We start from the raw sequence: 17349 nt of genomic DNA, 5'->3' as shown, positions 1-17349 counted from the left end.
TTTCATGTTGGTTTTAACATATGTTATAGATTGTTACTATTGATTTAATTGATGCTATTGATTTTTCACTGTCCACTGAGCTATTGGCTGTATCAGCTATCCATTATACAAATATACTATTTCTAAATTATTCATAAATATGTTTAACTTATCGGACCCATAACCAAAACAACCATTTAAACCTGAGGTAACTAGAATGCTGTCTAACCAATCCAATCCAGTCCGCAAAAAGCTACTACTTCCTGAAACGACCTAAAGCTGATTTTAACGTACATAACCTTGCTAAACGTTTTGCCATGTTGCCCTTTCTCTAACCTTTAACCTTTGAACCTTTGACCTTCCAGATATTAACCTGCACTCTTTTCCAAATTCTCTAAAGGGAACTTTGATAATGAACGCCTGGCTATTGCTAGACAAAGAATCCCATACCGACTTGGTCGGGTAGTTGACGAGTGGCTACTCGACAAAGGTAACTAAAAACCCCTTAACACTCCACTAATGACCTAACCACTTAATCACCGTTAACCACCGCTCTGGAGGAGGTGCAGTGCCACGCAACAAAGGTGGATGTTATTGGCTCTTTACAGTTCCCCTGATTCACATAGGTCCAATGCGATTGGCTTATGACCTTACCCAATCAGTCTCAATGTGATTGGCGTAAACTTTACCATTCAATTATGTCACTGAGTAGTAATATACATTAATAACACATTCAAACAGGTAACCATGCGTCACGCTCTACAGTTTTATTGTATACTGTATCAATTTGCTGTTCTAGCCCCCTGGAAGCAATTATACAGGTCATTCTATCTTGTAATTGGCAATTATGAAAGTAGGCAAATTGATACTCAATCCACCTCCCTTATCAGCTAGCTGGTTAACTAATATTACAATGTTGTTAATGACCTTACACATTCTTCATAGCATTTCAATCAAGGTACTGAACGAAAGAGCCAGTAGTAGGTTACACTGCACAGGGGAACCATGTCCAAAGCACCTTGACATGGGGCTGCATCTCTTCAGAGTCATAACTTCCCAATAACCCCAACATAACCCCCCAGTAACCAACCTGACAAAAAGACAGATCCTATTGGTTCCCTTCTGCTTCTCTTCCTGTGTTTCTGTTGTTTGGTCTTGTGAAGTTTTATTAATTATGGTGATTATTATTCAAATTCTTATTCACAAAAGTGACAATTAGAGGAAGAAACATCAACCACTTAATAATTTTTGGAACACTCCAGAGAAAAGTAGCCACCTGAAAGTCATTAAAAGTTAAAGGGACTGTTTAATGTGTCTGTTTGACTTTGTTTAATAAGCCTACAATTCGCTGTGTCAGCCTTATTCTGCCCGACAACAACGAGCATGATCGATCTGTAGTTTGGATCTGACCAAAAGTGACGATTCTTTAACCCTTTGAGTGCCAAACGTCCCCTGACCTCTTTGTCTTTGTCCTGTGTTGTATGTTTGTACTGCTGAAAGGTGGTTGATTCTATATATTTTTTAAACTCCCCAAATGGAGGTGTGGCCTATGTTGCTCCTCCTCCTCCCCTCCCCTTTTCATTCCATCCCTCTGGCCACAGTTACCTCAGTCACACCATAATGTTGGCCATTTTCAACCTGCGCTAGCTAGCTAGCTAGCTCCGCTTTCACGGCACGATAATGGGCCGTCCACATCTAGCACGAATACAAACGATAACTATAAGGTGTAGATGTGCCTTATTACACATACAATAATTAGAAGAACTGAGAGTTCGCCTATGGGCAAAATTTTAATGTTACTTATTCCATGACTGCTAGTCAAAGTGACTGCGATTTTAAATGAGTTGATGTTAGGCATCACAACACAGTAAAATGCGACTTGCTGAGGGAATTTGAGGGTAGATTAGTCTAAGTCACGCATCTCTAAGTCTCTAAAGGCTTTACCCAAGTCTGTATTCTGTTTGTATGACTAATAATAGATGCAGTGTCATGAACACATCACATTTTACATCTTCTAATTTGCTGCTGTTCTTTGAAACGGTATTATAAGTGATCACACATGCGAGGAAAGATTCTAAATAAATGAATGTGTATTTATGTGAGAGTCAAACAAGAGAAATTTAAGAGTTCCCGTGTTTATTTGATCAAAACAGAATCAGTAAACTGCTCACTGTGTGTCATTTGGATTAATAGGTCATTTAGCATGGATTGGATAGAGTCAGTATATCAGATAGAACGGGAATCAACTGAAGGGTTTTGTACACATTGTTTCATACATTAATAAGGATGACTTGATATGAGTTACCAACCAGATTTAGGATAATGATGACAAGACACAATAAGAACCAAATAATCAACAGTGCGAGAGGAAGCTGCGGAGGTTAGTATGAAGGCCCTCTTACCATAAACAAAGATTGGAGGGAAGGGAACGGAAAGAGGGAGGCAGAGGACATTTCTCAACTCAAAGGGTTAAAGTTCAAAGTTACTTTGCTATAGAAACAGACAGAGATGAATCCTAAAACCTGAACTAAGCAGAATCTAACCACCTAACAGCAAACCAAACTCACCCCGCTAACTACTGAGGGCTGACTCTCCCCACACCACCCCTCTTCAAAATTATGAACAGAAGGCCAGTATGTTATTTACAGTCACACCAAAATTATTCCTATAGTCTTACCTTCTGGACAGTAGCTAGGACACAACCAAGAAGCCCTCAGTCATAATCCTGTTATAAACATCTCTAACGAGCTCAATTGGAACTTTTGAAATTCCTCCCAAATCTAGAACTTAGACACTGATAATAACTAAACAGCTAACTAAGTGCTGGACCCCTTTAAGCCATGATGAAGTGGTACCAGATTACCCCCCCCCCCCCCCCCCCCTCTCCCCTCACCCCTCCTCACCCCGAAACGTAAAACTCAGAGGGTTAAAAATGAAACAGTTTAACTTGGAACACCAAAATTCTAAACACGGTGTCTAATTATTTTTGCAGTTTTGTGACGAAACCTGCAATTATTCATATGCTTCTTTCAGTATAAAGTTACAAGAGATTATAAGGTCCCTTTAACGTTTACTGGGCCACTATGTTGGCACATAAAATATGTTGCTTGTGTAACAACTGTATGAACCAAAATGGGTTAAATAATATGTCATTTGCTATGTTGAATGAAAGATCATGTCTGTTCAAGGTGGTGGATATATATGTATGTATGGATGGATGTATGAAGGAAAGCGAGTGGGGGTTTATCCTATGGATATTGCAGCCTGGTCTGTAATGGTCCAGACTTCAGATCTCTCACAGACCACACCCCTCTGACCACCCCCCTTGCTTCAGATGTCTTGACTGGAGCAAAACAAACGTCAGCCCAGTGTGTCTCCTGAACTCATGGTCAGTCTGGGTTCAGTGCGGTCAGGTCTGTGTAACCGTGTAACCACAAAGAATGGACATTTGCTTTCGTTGATATATAAAAAAAAAAACAGCTGGGGTAACTAGAGCAATCCACGCCCTTTTGAAAATCTTTGAAGTGGTTTATTCTTGCAACTTAACGATTCCGTGAGATTGCATGGTACCTTAGAGCAATAGACTTCCAATAAAGTCAAGTACGGAGTGGAATCAAGGCGTGGAAAAGGTAGGTAAACACTCACACACACACACACACACACACACACACTTATCAATGCTCCCAACCAACTTTATAGGCTGAAGTAGATAGAGTTTAGTAGGTATTACAATATCTCCCCCAGCCCAGAGCTGGCTGTTGGATCACACATCTCAATGTGCAGCTCTCATTCTCTGTTCTCCTCCAGACTTTGAGGCAGATCAGAGAGAACATCTCTGGCCCTCCCAGTGCCTGCCGAATAAATCCAAAATGGCAGCACTTATACAGACTCAATGGAGGGGAAAAATAAGAGACCCAAAAGTTTTTAACAGCTCAATCCAACCAAACTCGCTCGGATCTGCCCTCCTTTCCCTCGTTCCTCTCTCTCCCTCTCTCTCTCTCTCTCTCTCCCTCTCTCGCTCTCACCTCATATCCGTCACACCAAATCCTCTTCTGTTTTCCACCCCTCCCACCTCTCTCTCCCTCTTTTCTTTCTCTCTGCTTCTCTCTCTCTCTCTCTCTATCGCTCTCCTTCCACATCCTCTGCAGTTTTCTTGGCGCCGCTAACTTGCGACGACACCGCAGCCTCTTTTCTTTTGAAACAACCAGAATGAGATACGGTTTTCTAATCTTTCTGGGGAGAGAGAGAGGAGAGGGAGGACAAAATTGAGATTACAAATAACCAGCGACAATCGATTTCCCTTGTTCTCCTTCTCAAACCGGTAAAACGTTCCACTTTTAGCCAATGAGGTATATTTACTTCCTGGCTTTACCCCAATATATTCCAGTCGCAGAGAAGAGAAGAATAGCCGAAGCTACAGTTTAAAATGGGAGCAGTGTGGCATACATCTGGGTTTAGGGAGGACACCAAACTCTCTGGTGCCATTAAGAACCCAAAGATAACATCCAGAGACTTGTTCAAGTGGTCAAAACTGAGATGGAAGGAGGAGGAAGGAAGGAACACAACACAGGCCTTTGCGTCAACAGTGGTGCCTGGACAGCTTCTAGCGAGCTACCCAGTGAGCTGGGTTTAATGTTCAGTGTTTAATGGTCTGGTTCAAGCGCCCCCTTTTTCCCTAACCGAAAGCAATCGAGTCCTCCTAGTCGATATGATGCCTGGGCCCAAATCGACCTTCTCCTGGCTGGTGCGCCCATCCAGACAGGCCATGCGTGAGCCTGGCTTTATTACAGAGATTTTTCAACCCGGGCCCCTCACCAGTGGGGACGGCTCTGTAGCCCCTTTAACTCCCTCCAGACCGTCCATGGTGAGTTTATTTGGCTCACACGCTCCTTTCTCCTCTTTTGCTTCTTTCCATTAGCTCTTTCTCTTTTATTACAGCTGTGTTGGAAAAACAGGAAGACACTGTGTATTTGTAACTCGTAGAGGGGAAAGTGGTCGTGAGACTCCGGTTCCTACTGGCTTAAATAATGGGGCACTTTGGCTGTGTTATTTCGCCGTTCCCTACCATGAAATGATCAAGAGCAGGGGTATTCAATTCTTACCCTACGAGGTCTGGAGCCTTCTGGTTTTCTGTTCTACCTGATAATTAATTGCACCCACCTGGTGTCCCAGGTCTAAATCAGTCCCTGATTAGAGGGGAACAATGAAAAGACACAGTGGAACGGGCTTCCAGGTCCAGGGTTGAGTTTGAGGGCCCTATAGCAACTGGAGTGACTGAAGAAAAAGGATCTGTCGTGAGCTCACCAACTTCCTAGATCTCTCAAGATGTGTCACGATGCAGAGAAAGCCACTACACCCCGTCATATCTAGTGTACTGTACCCTGTCTGAAGTCCTGTACCTTAGCTTACTGCCATACCTCTCACCAACTTCCTAGATCTCTCCAGATGTGTCACAATGCAGAGAAAGCCACTACACCCTGTCATGCTTTATCTAGTGCACTGTACCCTGCCTGAAGTCCTCCTGTACCTCCCCGCCACAGTATGTCTCTATCTACCGTCCCCTGGCCCCTGAGGGCCTCACTACACCCTCACGTAGTGCTTTCTCTACTAAAGTCACGGTGCATTCCGCCCCTCGCCTTCCTTTGTCAAACACAATTAATTCAGAGCGTTACCAAATCGCCTACTTTTCCAGTGGAATAAAAAAAAGCAAAAGACTTAATTAGCAAAGAGCGGCTTGCGCTAAGGAGATAACTACTACCCACTTCATAATCAACTCTGTCAGCAGCGCACCCCATTCTGTCTTGGCTCGGAGGTGGGAAAAGAGGAGGGTTAAAGGGAGAAAAGCCTGTGTTTTTCTTGAGATTCCCTGTTGAATCCCGGAATTGAGGGAATGATTTGCCAACGGCCAAGCGATACGAAAGGTTCTCGGTGTAAACATTCCAAGCTTCTGTCAATCAAAAACCCCTCAAGCGGTGCCTTCACAGTGGAGGAGCCTGGGTAATCCATCCATCTGCCCCACTAGCCGAGTCACCACTGCAAAACATTTAAGATGCGTCTACTTCTGTGTGTCACACCCTCTCTCCTAGATTAAACAGGCTAAGGAAGAAAGGGAGCATAATGATGTTGGAGGCCTCTCCAGTCTCTACTTCCAATCCCTCCCTCTGATCCCTTCCACTGGAATGCCATTAGATCCAGAACATCCATCCAGAACTTCCAGCCCCGCTTCCTCTCCCCCACCTTAGCCACTTGGTAGGGGCTGAACTGTGTTTGAGCTCCCCCCCTCCTATCCACATCCAGTGGAGGTTGCAGGCTTGCTCTCATTACCAAAACCTTCAGACAGGCAATCTGTGCATTAGGCAGCCGAGCGTGGACGGACTCTGCCCACTCCTCCACGGCTCCGTCAGCTCAGCCGGTAATTACCGTCCCCGGCTCATCTTTTCCCTCGTCGAGAAGAAAACATGGAAATGGATACACGGATGTAGATGCGTTATGCCCCACTGATTCTCTTCTGGTCAGTGGAGAGGGAAACAGTGATCCAGTTGATGTGAACAGGTTTCCCATGGAACTAGCAACCAGAGCCCTGTGGGTTTTTCTCTGCCGAGCCCCAGCGATGGCTGCTAGGTTAGCTGTATGATTGGCCCGAAACCAGAAAGGGAGATGGGGAAGCTTGCGTTGTATGATCCATTGAGGTTGTACTACTCAGACATGGGTCTAGTTAGCATGTCAATGCACATACTCTCTATCTCTCCCTCTGTTTCACTAACTCCCTCCTCCTTTCTCTCCCCTGGTTTTGCTCCCCTTCCCTCTCCCTCCACCTTTTCTTCTCTCCATCACTGGTTGACACTCTCTCTCCATTTGTTTCACCTACTCCCTCCTCCTTTCTCTCGCCTGATGTATTTCTCATCACCTCCCTCTCCCTCTCCCCCTCACCTTTGACCTTTTCATCTCTCCATCATCCCTGTGTTAACACTCTTCTCTTGCCCTCAGTCGCTCCTCTCCTTTATCAGGCCTGTGATCTTCCTTTAGCCTTTTCACTCGTTTGTCTTCCTCCCTCTCTGCTGTCATTTCGCACGTCTCCAATTCTCCCCGAAGTCTCTTCTCCTTTCTCCTCTCCCCTCCTCATATCGTTTCACTCTGCTAGGCTATAGTCTCTATGAGTGTCTTATGGCCCTCTCTGTCTCCGTTCATTTCAGCTAGAAATGAAGAAGAGAAGTCACCACAAAAGCCAAGCCTCAGGGGACACCACTTTGAGCCAATGACCAGTCATTTTGACGGTCTAATATATACATTTCATATATGCTGTCGGGGGAATTGTTTCCTTTGGCTGTGTTTATGAAGGTCTCGGGTAACATTATAATACAACAAAAAATATATATATATTTTTCAAAGAACACAATAGCATTTTCATTAGTTTACTCTAGGCTATCTGCTGTCGCCTGCTCACCTGTGGAGCACATGGAAGAGCGGTTATTGTTGGAGAAATTCATATTTTGAAAGACAGCTCATCTCCTCAATTTTGAGAGGTATTTGGCAAAGGTAAGTGTTTTGGAAACCTCAGAACCTGGTCTTTCTGATACTATATAGAAATCAAAACGTCTTAACCTCATGTTACTCTGTAAGAGGATTTGGCACTCTAAAACTGCTTATTAAACACATGATGTTGGTGATATCGAAATTCTAACACAATACTTGTGTTAAATATACTGTACTTATTTAGGAAAAGTCGAGGGGCACCATTTTTTTTTTAAATGGCAGAGATACTGTATTTCAATTTTAAATGAATGTGCAGTCAAAATGACTGCCGGTGCCCTTCTAGTATTAACATAGAAGTGCCAATACTAGGAAGTATTATTTCACCATGATTCTGGCTCATTTTCTCGCGAATGAAAACACACCCGGAGGAATCCCTTACGGAAATGTGCCATCTCAATCTCATCACCTTGTTTTATTTCATCACTCTGTTGTTCCATATAACCAAAATCTATTTTCATATCTGGACATTACAACCCAGAGAACCATTCAACCCGTCTCAATGATTCCTCTCGCAAACAAATATTTCCCTCTCCAGGAAAATGACAACTCGCGTGGGATATTAAAGATGAAACTCCTCCCCCCGAAAATAAATGGATTTCCTGTCACAACCAAAGCCTGTGGCATTCCACTGCATTCCACTGTTCCAGTGCACATTAGTGATTGAACCCCCCCCCCCCCCCCCCCTCTCATAGCATTGGCACTAGGGGATCGTTAGCTCGTGCCCTCGGTGAGGCTATCGAAGCGGAAATGCATCTCTCACCTCCTGGCCAACCTGCTAGGCTATCAGCTGCTAAGTCCCCCAGTGTGATTTGGCGAGGGCACTAGTGATTGCCTTCCCCAGATGCCCCCTTATGGAGTGAGGAGCCGAGGAGGAGCATTCATCGCTTCCCTGATCCTCTCTTGTTTCCGAGCGACCAACCTACTGGGACTCTTTTCCAGGGTGCGCAGCTGATGACAGATACAGTGTGAGAGGCCTGAGAGAGGGTTGTGATGAGGCCGGAGTGTTACGACACTCCAAATCAGACTTCTTTCTCTGGCTCAAGGGATTCGAACTCTCACGAATTAGAACACAGAACATTCATTTGGATACAGCAGGGGGAAATAACACACAATACAGCCATGTTCTAATGATAGAGGGAGACTGAGGTGGGAGCAGAGAGCTTTATTTTGTGTACAAATAATATATTTTACCCTTATTTTACTAGGTAAGTTAACTGAGAACACATTCCCATTTACAGCCACGACCTGGGTCTAGTGTGAGAGAAAAGTATATAGAGAGAGAAAGAAGAAAGGAAATCAAATCAGGAGGAAAAGGGAGTGACATACTGAAAGATACCCGTAAAAAAAAGGACGGTCAGATAGTTACAGAGAGAAGCAAAGAGAGAGATATAAAAGGAAATGAGAGAGATAGAGAGAGAAGGAAATGGAAGATAGTATGCTAATTTGGTATGGAGCAGACCTGCTGTAACTCACTCTATTAAATGAATCAAAACAGGAACATTTTACATTTGGCTATCTCAAGGAAAATGTCCTACTGTGTGCTACCTATATCCCCCACTAGAATCCTCGTACTTAATGAAGACAGCTTCTCCATCCTGGAGGGGGAAGTCAATCATTTCCAGGCCCAGGGACATGTACTAGTTTGTGGCGACCTAAATGACAGAACTGGACAAGAACCTGACACATTCAGCACACAGGGGGACAAACACCTACCTGGAGGTGACAGCATTCCCTCCCCTATATGCCCCCCTAGGCACAACTACGACAACATAACCAACAAAAACGGGTCACAACTCCTGCAGCTCTGTCGCACGCTGGGTATGTACATAGTCAATGGTAGATTTGAAGGGACTGCTATGGTAGGTACACCTATAGCTCATATCTTGGCAGTAGTACTGTAGACTACTTTATCACTGACCTCAACCCAGAGTCTCTCAGAGCATTCACAGTCAGCCCACTGACACCCATATCAGATCACAGCAAAATCCCAGTCTTCTTGACCAGAGCAAGACTCAATCATGAGGAACTGAATAATATAAAGAATTGCCATAGATGGAAGGAAAGTAATGTGGAAACCTACCAAAAAACTATTAGGACAAAACATTTCACTGTAATAGCGAATGTGTAAACTTGGCAGTAGAAAACCTAAACAGTATATTTGACCTCTCAGCTTCCCTATCAAATATAAAAATGTCAAACAGAAAACAGAAGAACATTTACAACAATGACAAATGGTTTGACGAAGAATGCAAAAACCTAAGAAAGAAATTGAGAAATCTTTCCAACCAAAAACAGAAACCCAGAATCCTGAGCCTACGCCTTTACTATGGTGAATCACGAAAACAATGCAGAAATACACCATGGAAAAAGAAGGAACAGCACGTTAGAAATCAGCTCAATATAATTGAAGAATCCATAGACGCTAACCACTTCCTGGAAAATTGAAAACACTAAACAAACAACAACATGAAGAGTTATCTATCCAAAACTGAGATGTATGGGTGAACCACTTCTTCAATCTTTTTGGGACAAAAAACAAATAACAAACAACAAAAACATATACATGATCAAATACAAATCTTAGAATCAACTTTTAAAGACTACCAGAACCTACTGGATTCTTCAATTACATTGAATGAACTACAGGACAAATACAGACCCTCCAACCAAAAAAGGCCTGTGGTGTTGGTATCCTCAATGAAATTATAAATATACAGATCACAAATTCCAATTGGCTATACTAAAACTCTTTAACATCACTCTAAGCTCTGGCCTACACACAAGTGGACCCCAAATTTGACCCCAATAACTACCGTGGGATATGCGTCAACAACAATCCTCTGCATTATCATTAACAGCAGACTCGTACATTTCCTCAGTGAAAACAAAGTACTGAGCAAATGTCAAATTGGCTTTTTACCAAATGACCGTATGGTAGACCACGTATTCACCCTGCACACCCTAATTAACAAACAAACAAACAAAAACAAATGCAAAGTCTTCCCATGCGTTGTTGATTTCAATTTTTTTTTTACTCAATTTTGCATGAGGGTCTGCTCTACAAATTGATGGAAAGTGGTGTTGGGGGAAAAACACAACATTATAAAATCCATGTACACAAACAGAAAATGTTCAGTTAAAATTGGCAGAAAACACACACATTTATTTCCATGGGGCTGTGGGGTGAGACAGGGATGCAGCTAAAGCTCCATCCTCTTCAAAATATACAGTGGGGCAAAAAAGTATTTAGTCAGCCACCAATTGTGCAAGTTCTCCCACTTAAAAAGATGAGAGAGGCCTGTAATTTTCATCATAGGTACACTTCAACTATGACAGACAAAATGAGAAAAAAAGATCCAGAAAATCAAATTGTAGGATTTTTTATGAATTTATTTGCAAATTATGGTGGAAAATAAGTATTTGGTCACCTACAAACAAGCAAGATTTCTGGCTCTCACAGACCTGTAACTTCATATTTAATAAGAGGCTCCTCTGTCCTCCACTCATTACCTGTATTAAAGGCACCTGTTTGAACTTGTTTTCAGTATAAAAGACACCTGTCCACAACCTCAAACAGTCACACTCCAAACTCCACTATGGCCAAGACCAAAGAGCTGTCAAAGGACACCAGAAACAAAATTGTAGACCTGCACCAGGCTGGGAAGACTGAATCTGCAATAGGTAAGCAGCTTGGTTTGAAGAAATCAACTGTGGGAGCAATTATTAGGAAATGGAAGACATACAAGACCACTGATAATCTCCCTCGATCTGGGGCTCCACGCAAGATCTCACCCCGTGGGGTCAAAATGATCACAAGAACGGTGAGCAAAAATCCCAGAACCACACAGGGGGACCTAGTGAATGACCTGCAGAGAGCTGGGACCAAAGTAACAAAGCCTACCATCGGTAACACACTACGCCGCCAGGGACTCAAATCCTGCAGTGCCAGACGTGTCCCCCTGCTTAAGCCAGTACATGTCCAGGCCTGTCTGAAGTTTGCTAGACAGCATTTGGATGATCCAGAAGAAGATTGGGAGAATGTCATATGGTCAGATGAAACCAAAATATAACTTTTTGGTAAAAACTCAACTCGTCGTGTTTGGAGGACAAAGAATGCTGAGTTGCATCCAAAGAACACCATACCTACTGTGAAGCATGGGGGTGGAAACATCATGCTTTGGGGCTGTTTTTCTGCAAAGGAACCAGGACGACTGATCCGTGTAAAGGAAAGAATGAATGGAGCCATGTATCGTGAGATTTTGAGTGAAAACCTCCTTCCATCAGCAAGGGCATTGAAGACATGGCTGGGTCTTTCAGCATGACAATGATCCCAAACACACCGCCCGGGCAATGAAGGAGTGGCTTCGTAAGAAGCATTTCAAGGTCTGGAGTGGCCTAGCCAGTCTCCAGATCTCAACCCCATAGAAAATCTTTGGAGGGAGTTGAAAGTCTGTGTTGCCCAGCAACAGCCCCAAAACATCACTGCTCTAGAGGAGATCTGCATGGAGGAATGGGCCAAAATACCAGCAACAGTGTATGAAAACCTCGAAGTCTTGCAGAAAACGTTTGACCTCTGTCATTGCCAACAAAGGGTATATAACAAAGTATTGAGATAAACTTTTGTTATTGACCAAATACTTATTTTCCACCATAATTTGCAAATAAATTCATTACAAATCCTACAATGTGATTTTCTGGATTTTTTTTCCTTATTTTGTATGTCATAGTTGAAGTGTACCTATGATGAAAATTACAGGCCTCCTTCATCTTTTTAAGTGGGAGAACTTGCACAATTGGTGGCTGACTAAATACTTTTTTTGCCCCACTGTATATCAACGAATTGGCAAGGGCACTACTAGAATCTGAAGTCAAATGTCTACTGTTTGCTTATGATCCGGTGCTTCTGTCCCCAACCAAGAAGGGCCTACAGCAGCACCTAGATCTTCTGCACAGATTCTGTCAAACCTGGGCCCTGACAGTAAATCTCAGTAAGACAAAAATAATGGTGTTCCATAAAAAGTCCAGTTGGCAGGACCACTAATAGAAATTCCATCAAGACACCGTTGCCCTAGAGCACACAAAAAAGTATACATATCTTGGCCAAAACATCAGCTCCACAGGTAACTTCCACAAAGCTCTGAACGATCTGAGAGACAAGACAAGAAGGGCCTTCTACGCCATCAAAAATAACAAATAAATAAATTTGACATACCAATTAGGATCTGGCAAAAAATACCCGAATCAGTTATTGAACCCATTGCCCTTTATGGTTGTGAGGTCTGGGGTCTGCTCACCAACCAAGAATTCACAAAATGGGACAAACACCAAATTGATTCTCTGCATGCAGAATTTTGCAAAAATATCCTCTGTGTACAACGTAGAACACCAAATAATGAGAATTGAGAAAACAAAAAGATAATTACTTGATACATTTTAAAGAATCAACAAAAAAACAGCAAACTAGAATGCTATTTGGCCCTAACCAGAGAGTACACAGTGGTAGAATACCTGACCACTGTGACTGACCCCAACTTAAGGAAAGCTTTGACTATGTACAGATTCAGTGAGCATAGCCTTGCTATTAAACCTTTCTGGGATATGCGGGACAGTCGCGTCCCACTTGGCCAATTGCCAGGGAAAATGCAGAGCTCCAAATTCAAATAAACTACTATAATATTCAAACTTTCATTAAATCACACACGCAAGATACCAAATTAAAGCTACACTCGTTGTGAATCCAGCCAACATCAGATTTCAAAAAGGCTTTTCGGTGAAAGCATAAGAAGCTATTATCTGATGATAGCACAACAGTAAACAAAGAGAGAGTAGCATATTTCAACCCTGCAAGCACCACACAAATGCAGAAATAAAATATAAATCATGCCTTACCTTTGACGAGCTTCTTTTGTTGGCACTCCAATATGTCCCATAAACATCACAAATGGTCCTTTTGTTCGATTAATTCCGTCCATATATATCCAAAAGGTCCATATATTTGGCGCATTTGATCCAGAAAAAAACTGCTTCCAATTTGTGCAACGTCACTACAAAATATCTCAAAAGTTGCCTGTAAACTTTGCCAAAACATTTCAAACTACTTTTGTAATACAACTTTAGGTATTTTTAAACGTTAATAATCGATCAAATTGTAGACGGGACAATCTGTGTTCAATACAGGAAGACAACAAACTCACGCTACTTTTCCAGTCAGGGGCCTTCTCAAAAAGTACACTTCAAATGACACAAATTCAAGATGGCCATACTTCTTCATTACACAAAGGAATAACCTCAACCACAGGGTTTTTCCCAATGAAAACTCTTGAATAGACAGTGACCTAAAAAATAAAAAAAAATCTGAATGGTTAGTCCACAGGGTTTTGCCAGCTACTTAACAGCTACATAAGTTCTGTTATACTCACAGACATGATTCAAACAGTTTTATAAACTTCAGAGTGTTTTCTATCCAAATCTACTAATAATGCATATCTTATTGGGCACGCTATTTATCCAAAAGTGAAAATGCTGCCCCCTATCCCAAAGAGGTTTTAAGAAAGGCCAACATCGGCAGACCTGGCTCTCCAGAGAAGACAGGCTATGTGCACACTGCCCACAAAATGAGGTGGAAACTGAACTGCACTTACTAACCTCCTGCCAAATGTATGAACATATTAGAGGCACATATTTCCCTCAGATTACACAGACCCACAAAGCATTTTAAAACAAACCCAATTGTGATAAAAATCCCATAATATTATATATTGGGTGAAATACCAGTGTGCCATCAGAGCAGCAAGATTTGTGACCTGTTGCCACAAGAAAAGGGCAACCAGTGAAGAACAAACACCATTGTAAATACAACCCATATGTATGTTTATTTATTTTCCCTTTTGTAATTGAACTATTTTTTTTAACATTTATTTTATTATCTACTGTGCTTGCTTTGGTAGTGTTAAAATATGTTTCCCATGCCAAATAAAGAACCTTAGAAATTGAAATTGAAATTGATTTGAAATGAAATTGAGAGAGAGAGAGAGAGACGCTCGCGTAAGTGACTTGGACTCTCTCATCACAGAGGGAGGCCCATCACTCTAGTGACGGCAGGGCTAAAGTTAATTGGGAATTAGTGTGTGTGTCAACCTATTGGCTGTTTTAATGAGGAAAAGCTACAGTAGTGTCTGTCACCCTCCTATCCCAGCCCAGTTTCTAAACCCAACCCAGCTGAGCCTCGGGCCCGAGGTGTAAATATATTTTCATAAGAGTGGGCCCTAGGTGTAAATATATTTTCATAAGTGTGGGCCCTAGGTGTAAATATATTTTCATAAGAGTGGGCCCTAGGTGTAAATATATTTTCATAAGAGTGGGCCCTAGGTGTAAATATATTTTCATTAGAGTGGGCCCTAGGTGTAAATATATTTTCATTAGAGTGGGCCCTAGGTGAAAATATATTTTCATAAGAGTGGGCCCTAGGTGTAAATATATTTTCATAAGAGTGGGCCCTAGGTGTAAATATATTTTCATTAGAGTGGGCCCTAGGCGGATATATATTTTCAATAGAGTGGGCCCTAGGTGAAAATATATTTTCATAAGAGTGGGCCCTAGGTGTAAATATATTTTCATAAGAGTGGGCCCTAGGTGTAAATATATTTTCATAAGAGTGGGCCCTAGGTGAAAATATATTTTCATAAGAGTGGGCCCCAGGTGTAAATATATTTTCATAAGAGTGGGCCCTAGGTGTAAATATATTTTCATTAGAGTGGGCCCTAGGTGAAAATATATTTTCATAAGAGTGGGCCCTAGGTATAAATATATTTTCATAAGAGTGGGCCCTAGGTGTAAATATATTTTCAATAGAGTGGGCCCTAGGTGTAAATATATTTTCATTAGAGTGGGCCCTAGGTGAAAATATATTTTCATAAGAGTGGGCCCTAGGTATAAATATATTTTCATAAGAGTGGGCCCTAGGTGTAAATATATTTTCATAAGAGTGGGCCCTAGGTATAAATATATTTTCATAAGAGTGGGCCCTAGGTGTAAATATATTTTCATTAGAGTGGGCCCTAGGTATAAATATATTTTCATAAGAGTGGGCCCTAGGTGAAAATATATTTTCATAAGAGTGGGCCCTAGGTATAAATATATTTTCATTAGAGTGGGCCCTAGGTATAAATATATTTTCATTAGAGTGGGCCCTAGGTATAAATATATTTTCATAAGAGTGGGCCCTAGGCGTATATATATTTTCATAAGAGTGGGGTTAACATTTAGAATGCTGAGAACAATTCAACAATTCAATTCCCGACATGCTGATTCGTTGAACGCGGCACGCGTGTAACTACAACCAGTTAGCAAGTCGAACATTTGTGAGATTCCTAGTTCCGACTAGCAACACAGAGAGAGCATCACATACAGCTCATTTGAAAAGTATTCAGAACCTCTTCTCTTTTTCCACAATTTGTTATGTTACAGCCTAAAATATATTAAATTAATGCTTTTCCTCATCAATCTACACATAGTACCCCATAATGGCCAAGCGAAAACAGGTTCTTAGACATTTTGGCAAATTTATAAAAATGAATAAAAAACAGAAAAACCTTATTTACATAAGTATTCAGACCCTTTGCTATGAGACTTGAAATTGAGCTCCGGTGCATCCTGTTTCCATTAATCATCCTTGAGATGTTTCTTGGAGTCCACCTGTGGTAAATTCAATTGATTGGACATGATTAGGAAATACACGCACCTGTCTATATAAGGTCCCACAGTTGACAGTGCATGTCAGAGCAAAAACCAAGCCATGAAGTCGAAGGAATTGTCCGTAGATCTCCGAGACAGGACTGTGTTAAGGCACAGATCTGGGGAAGAATACCAAAAATTGCAGCATTGAAAGTCCCCAAGAACACAGTGGCCTCCATAATTCTTAAATAGAATAAGTTTGGAACCACCAAGACTCTTCCTAGAGGTGAGCAATCGGGGGAGAAGGGCCTTAGTCAGGGAGGTGACAAAGAATTCAATGGTCACTCTGACTGAGTACCAGAGTTCCTCTGTTGAGATGGGAGAACCTTCCATAAGGACAACCATCTCTGCAGCACTCCACCAATCAGGCCTTTAAGATAGAGTGGCCAGATGGAAGCCACTCCTCAGTAAAAGGCACTGACAGCCAGCTTGGAGTTTGTCAATAGGCACGTTAAGGACTATCAGACCATGAGAAACAAGATTCTCTGGTCTGATGAAACCAAGATTGAACTCTTTGGCCAGAATGCCAAGTGTCACGTCTGGATTAAACCTGGCACCATCCCTACGGTGAAGCATGGTGGTGGCAGCATCATGCTGTGGGGATGGTTTTCAGCATCAGGGACTGGGAGACTGGGAGGCAGGGAGGCAGGAAGACTAATGGTTAGAGCGTTGGGCCAGTAGCCGAAAGGTTGCTGGATCAAATCCCCGAGCTGACAAGGTATAATTCTGTCGTTCTGCCCCTGAACAAGGCAGTTAACCCACTGTTCCACGGTAGGCCGTCATTGTCAATAAGAATTTGTTATTGACTTGCCTAGTTAAATAAGGGTTACAAAGTACAGAGAGATCCTTGATGAAAACCAGCTTCAGGGCCTCAGACTTTGTTATTATTTCACCTTTATTTAACCAGTAGGCTAGTTGAGAACAAGTTCTCATTTGCAACTGTGACCTGGCCAATATAAAGCATAGCAATTCGACACATACAAAAACACAGAGTTACACATGGATTAAACAAACATACAGTCAATAATACAGTAGAGAAAAATAAAAAAAAGTATATATACAGTGAGTGCAAATGAGGTAAGATAAGGGAGTTAAGGCAATAAA

General features: G+C 42.0%; 1 protein-coding gene across 1 annotated transcript in view; it reads left to right on the top strand.

Moving 5' to 3' along the window:
- Positions 1-17349, top strand: part of LOC139416164 (neurexin-2-like) — a 968379-nt gene that overhangs the window by 878679 nt on the left and 72351 nt on the right. Inside the window, exon 20 of the mRNA XM_071164510.1 lies at positions 380-469. Coding sequence (XP_071020611.1) covers positions 380-469 — 90 coding nt within the window. The remainder of the gene's footprint in view (positions 1-379; positions 470-17349) is intronic.

The sequence above is a fragment of the Oncorhynchus clarkii genome, chromosome 9, assembly GCF_045791955.1.
Source record: "Oncorhynchus clarkii lewisi isolate Uvic-CL-2024 chromosome 9, UVic_Ocla_1.0, whole genome shotgun sequence".
Lineage (NCBI taxonomy): Eukaryota > Metazoa > Chordata > Actinopteri > Salmoniformes > Salmonidae > Oncorhynchus > Oncorhynchus clarkii.
Note: the sequence above shows the minus strand (reverse complement) of the source record. Positions and strands in the feature narration are given on the sequence as shown.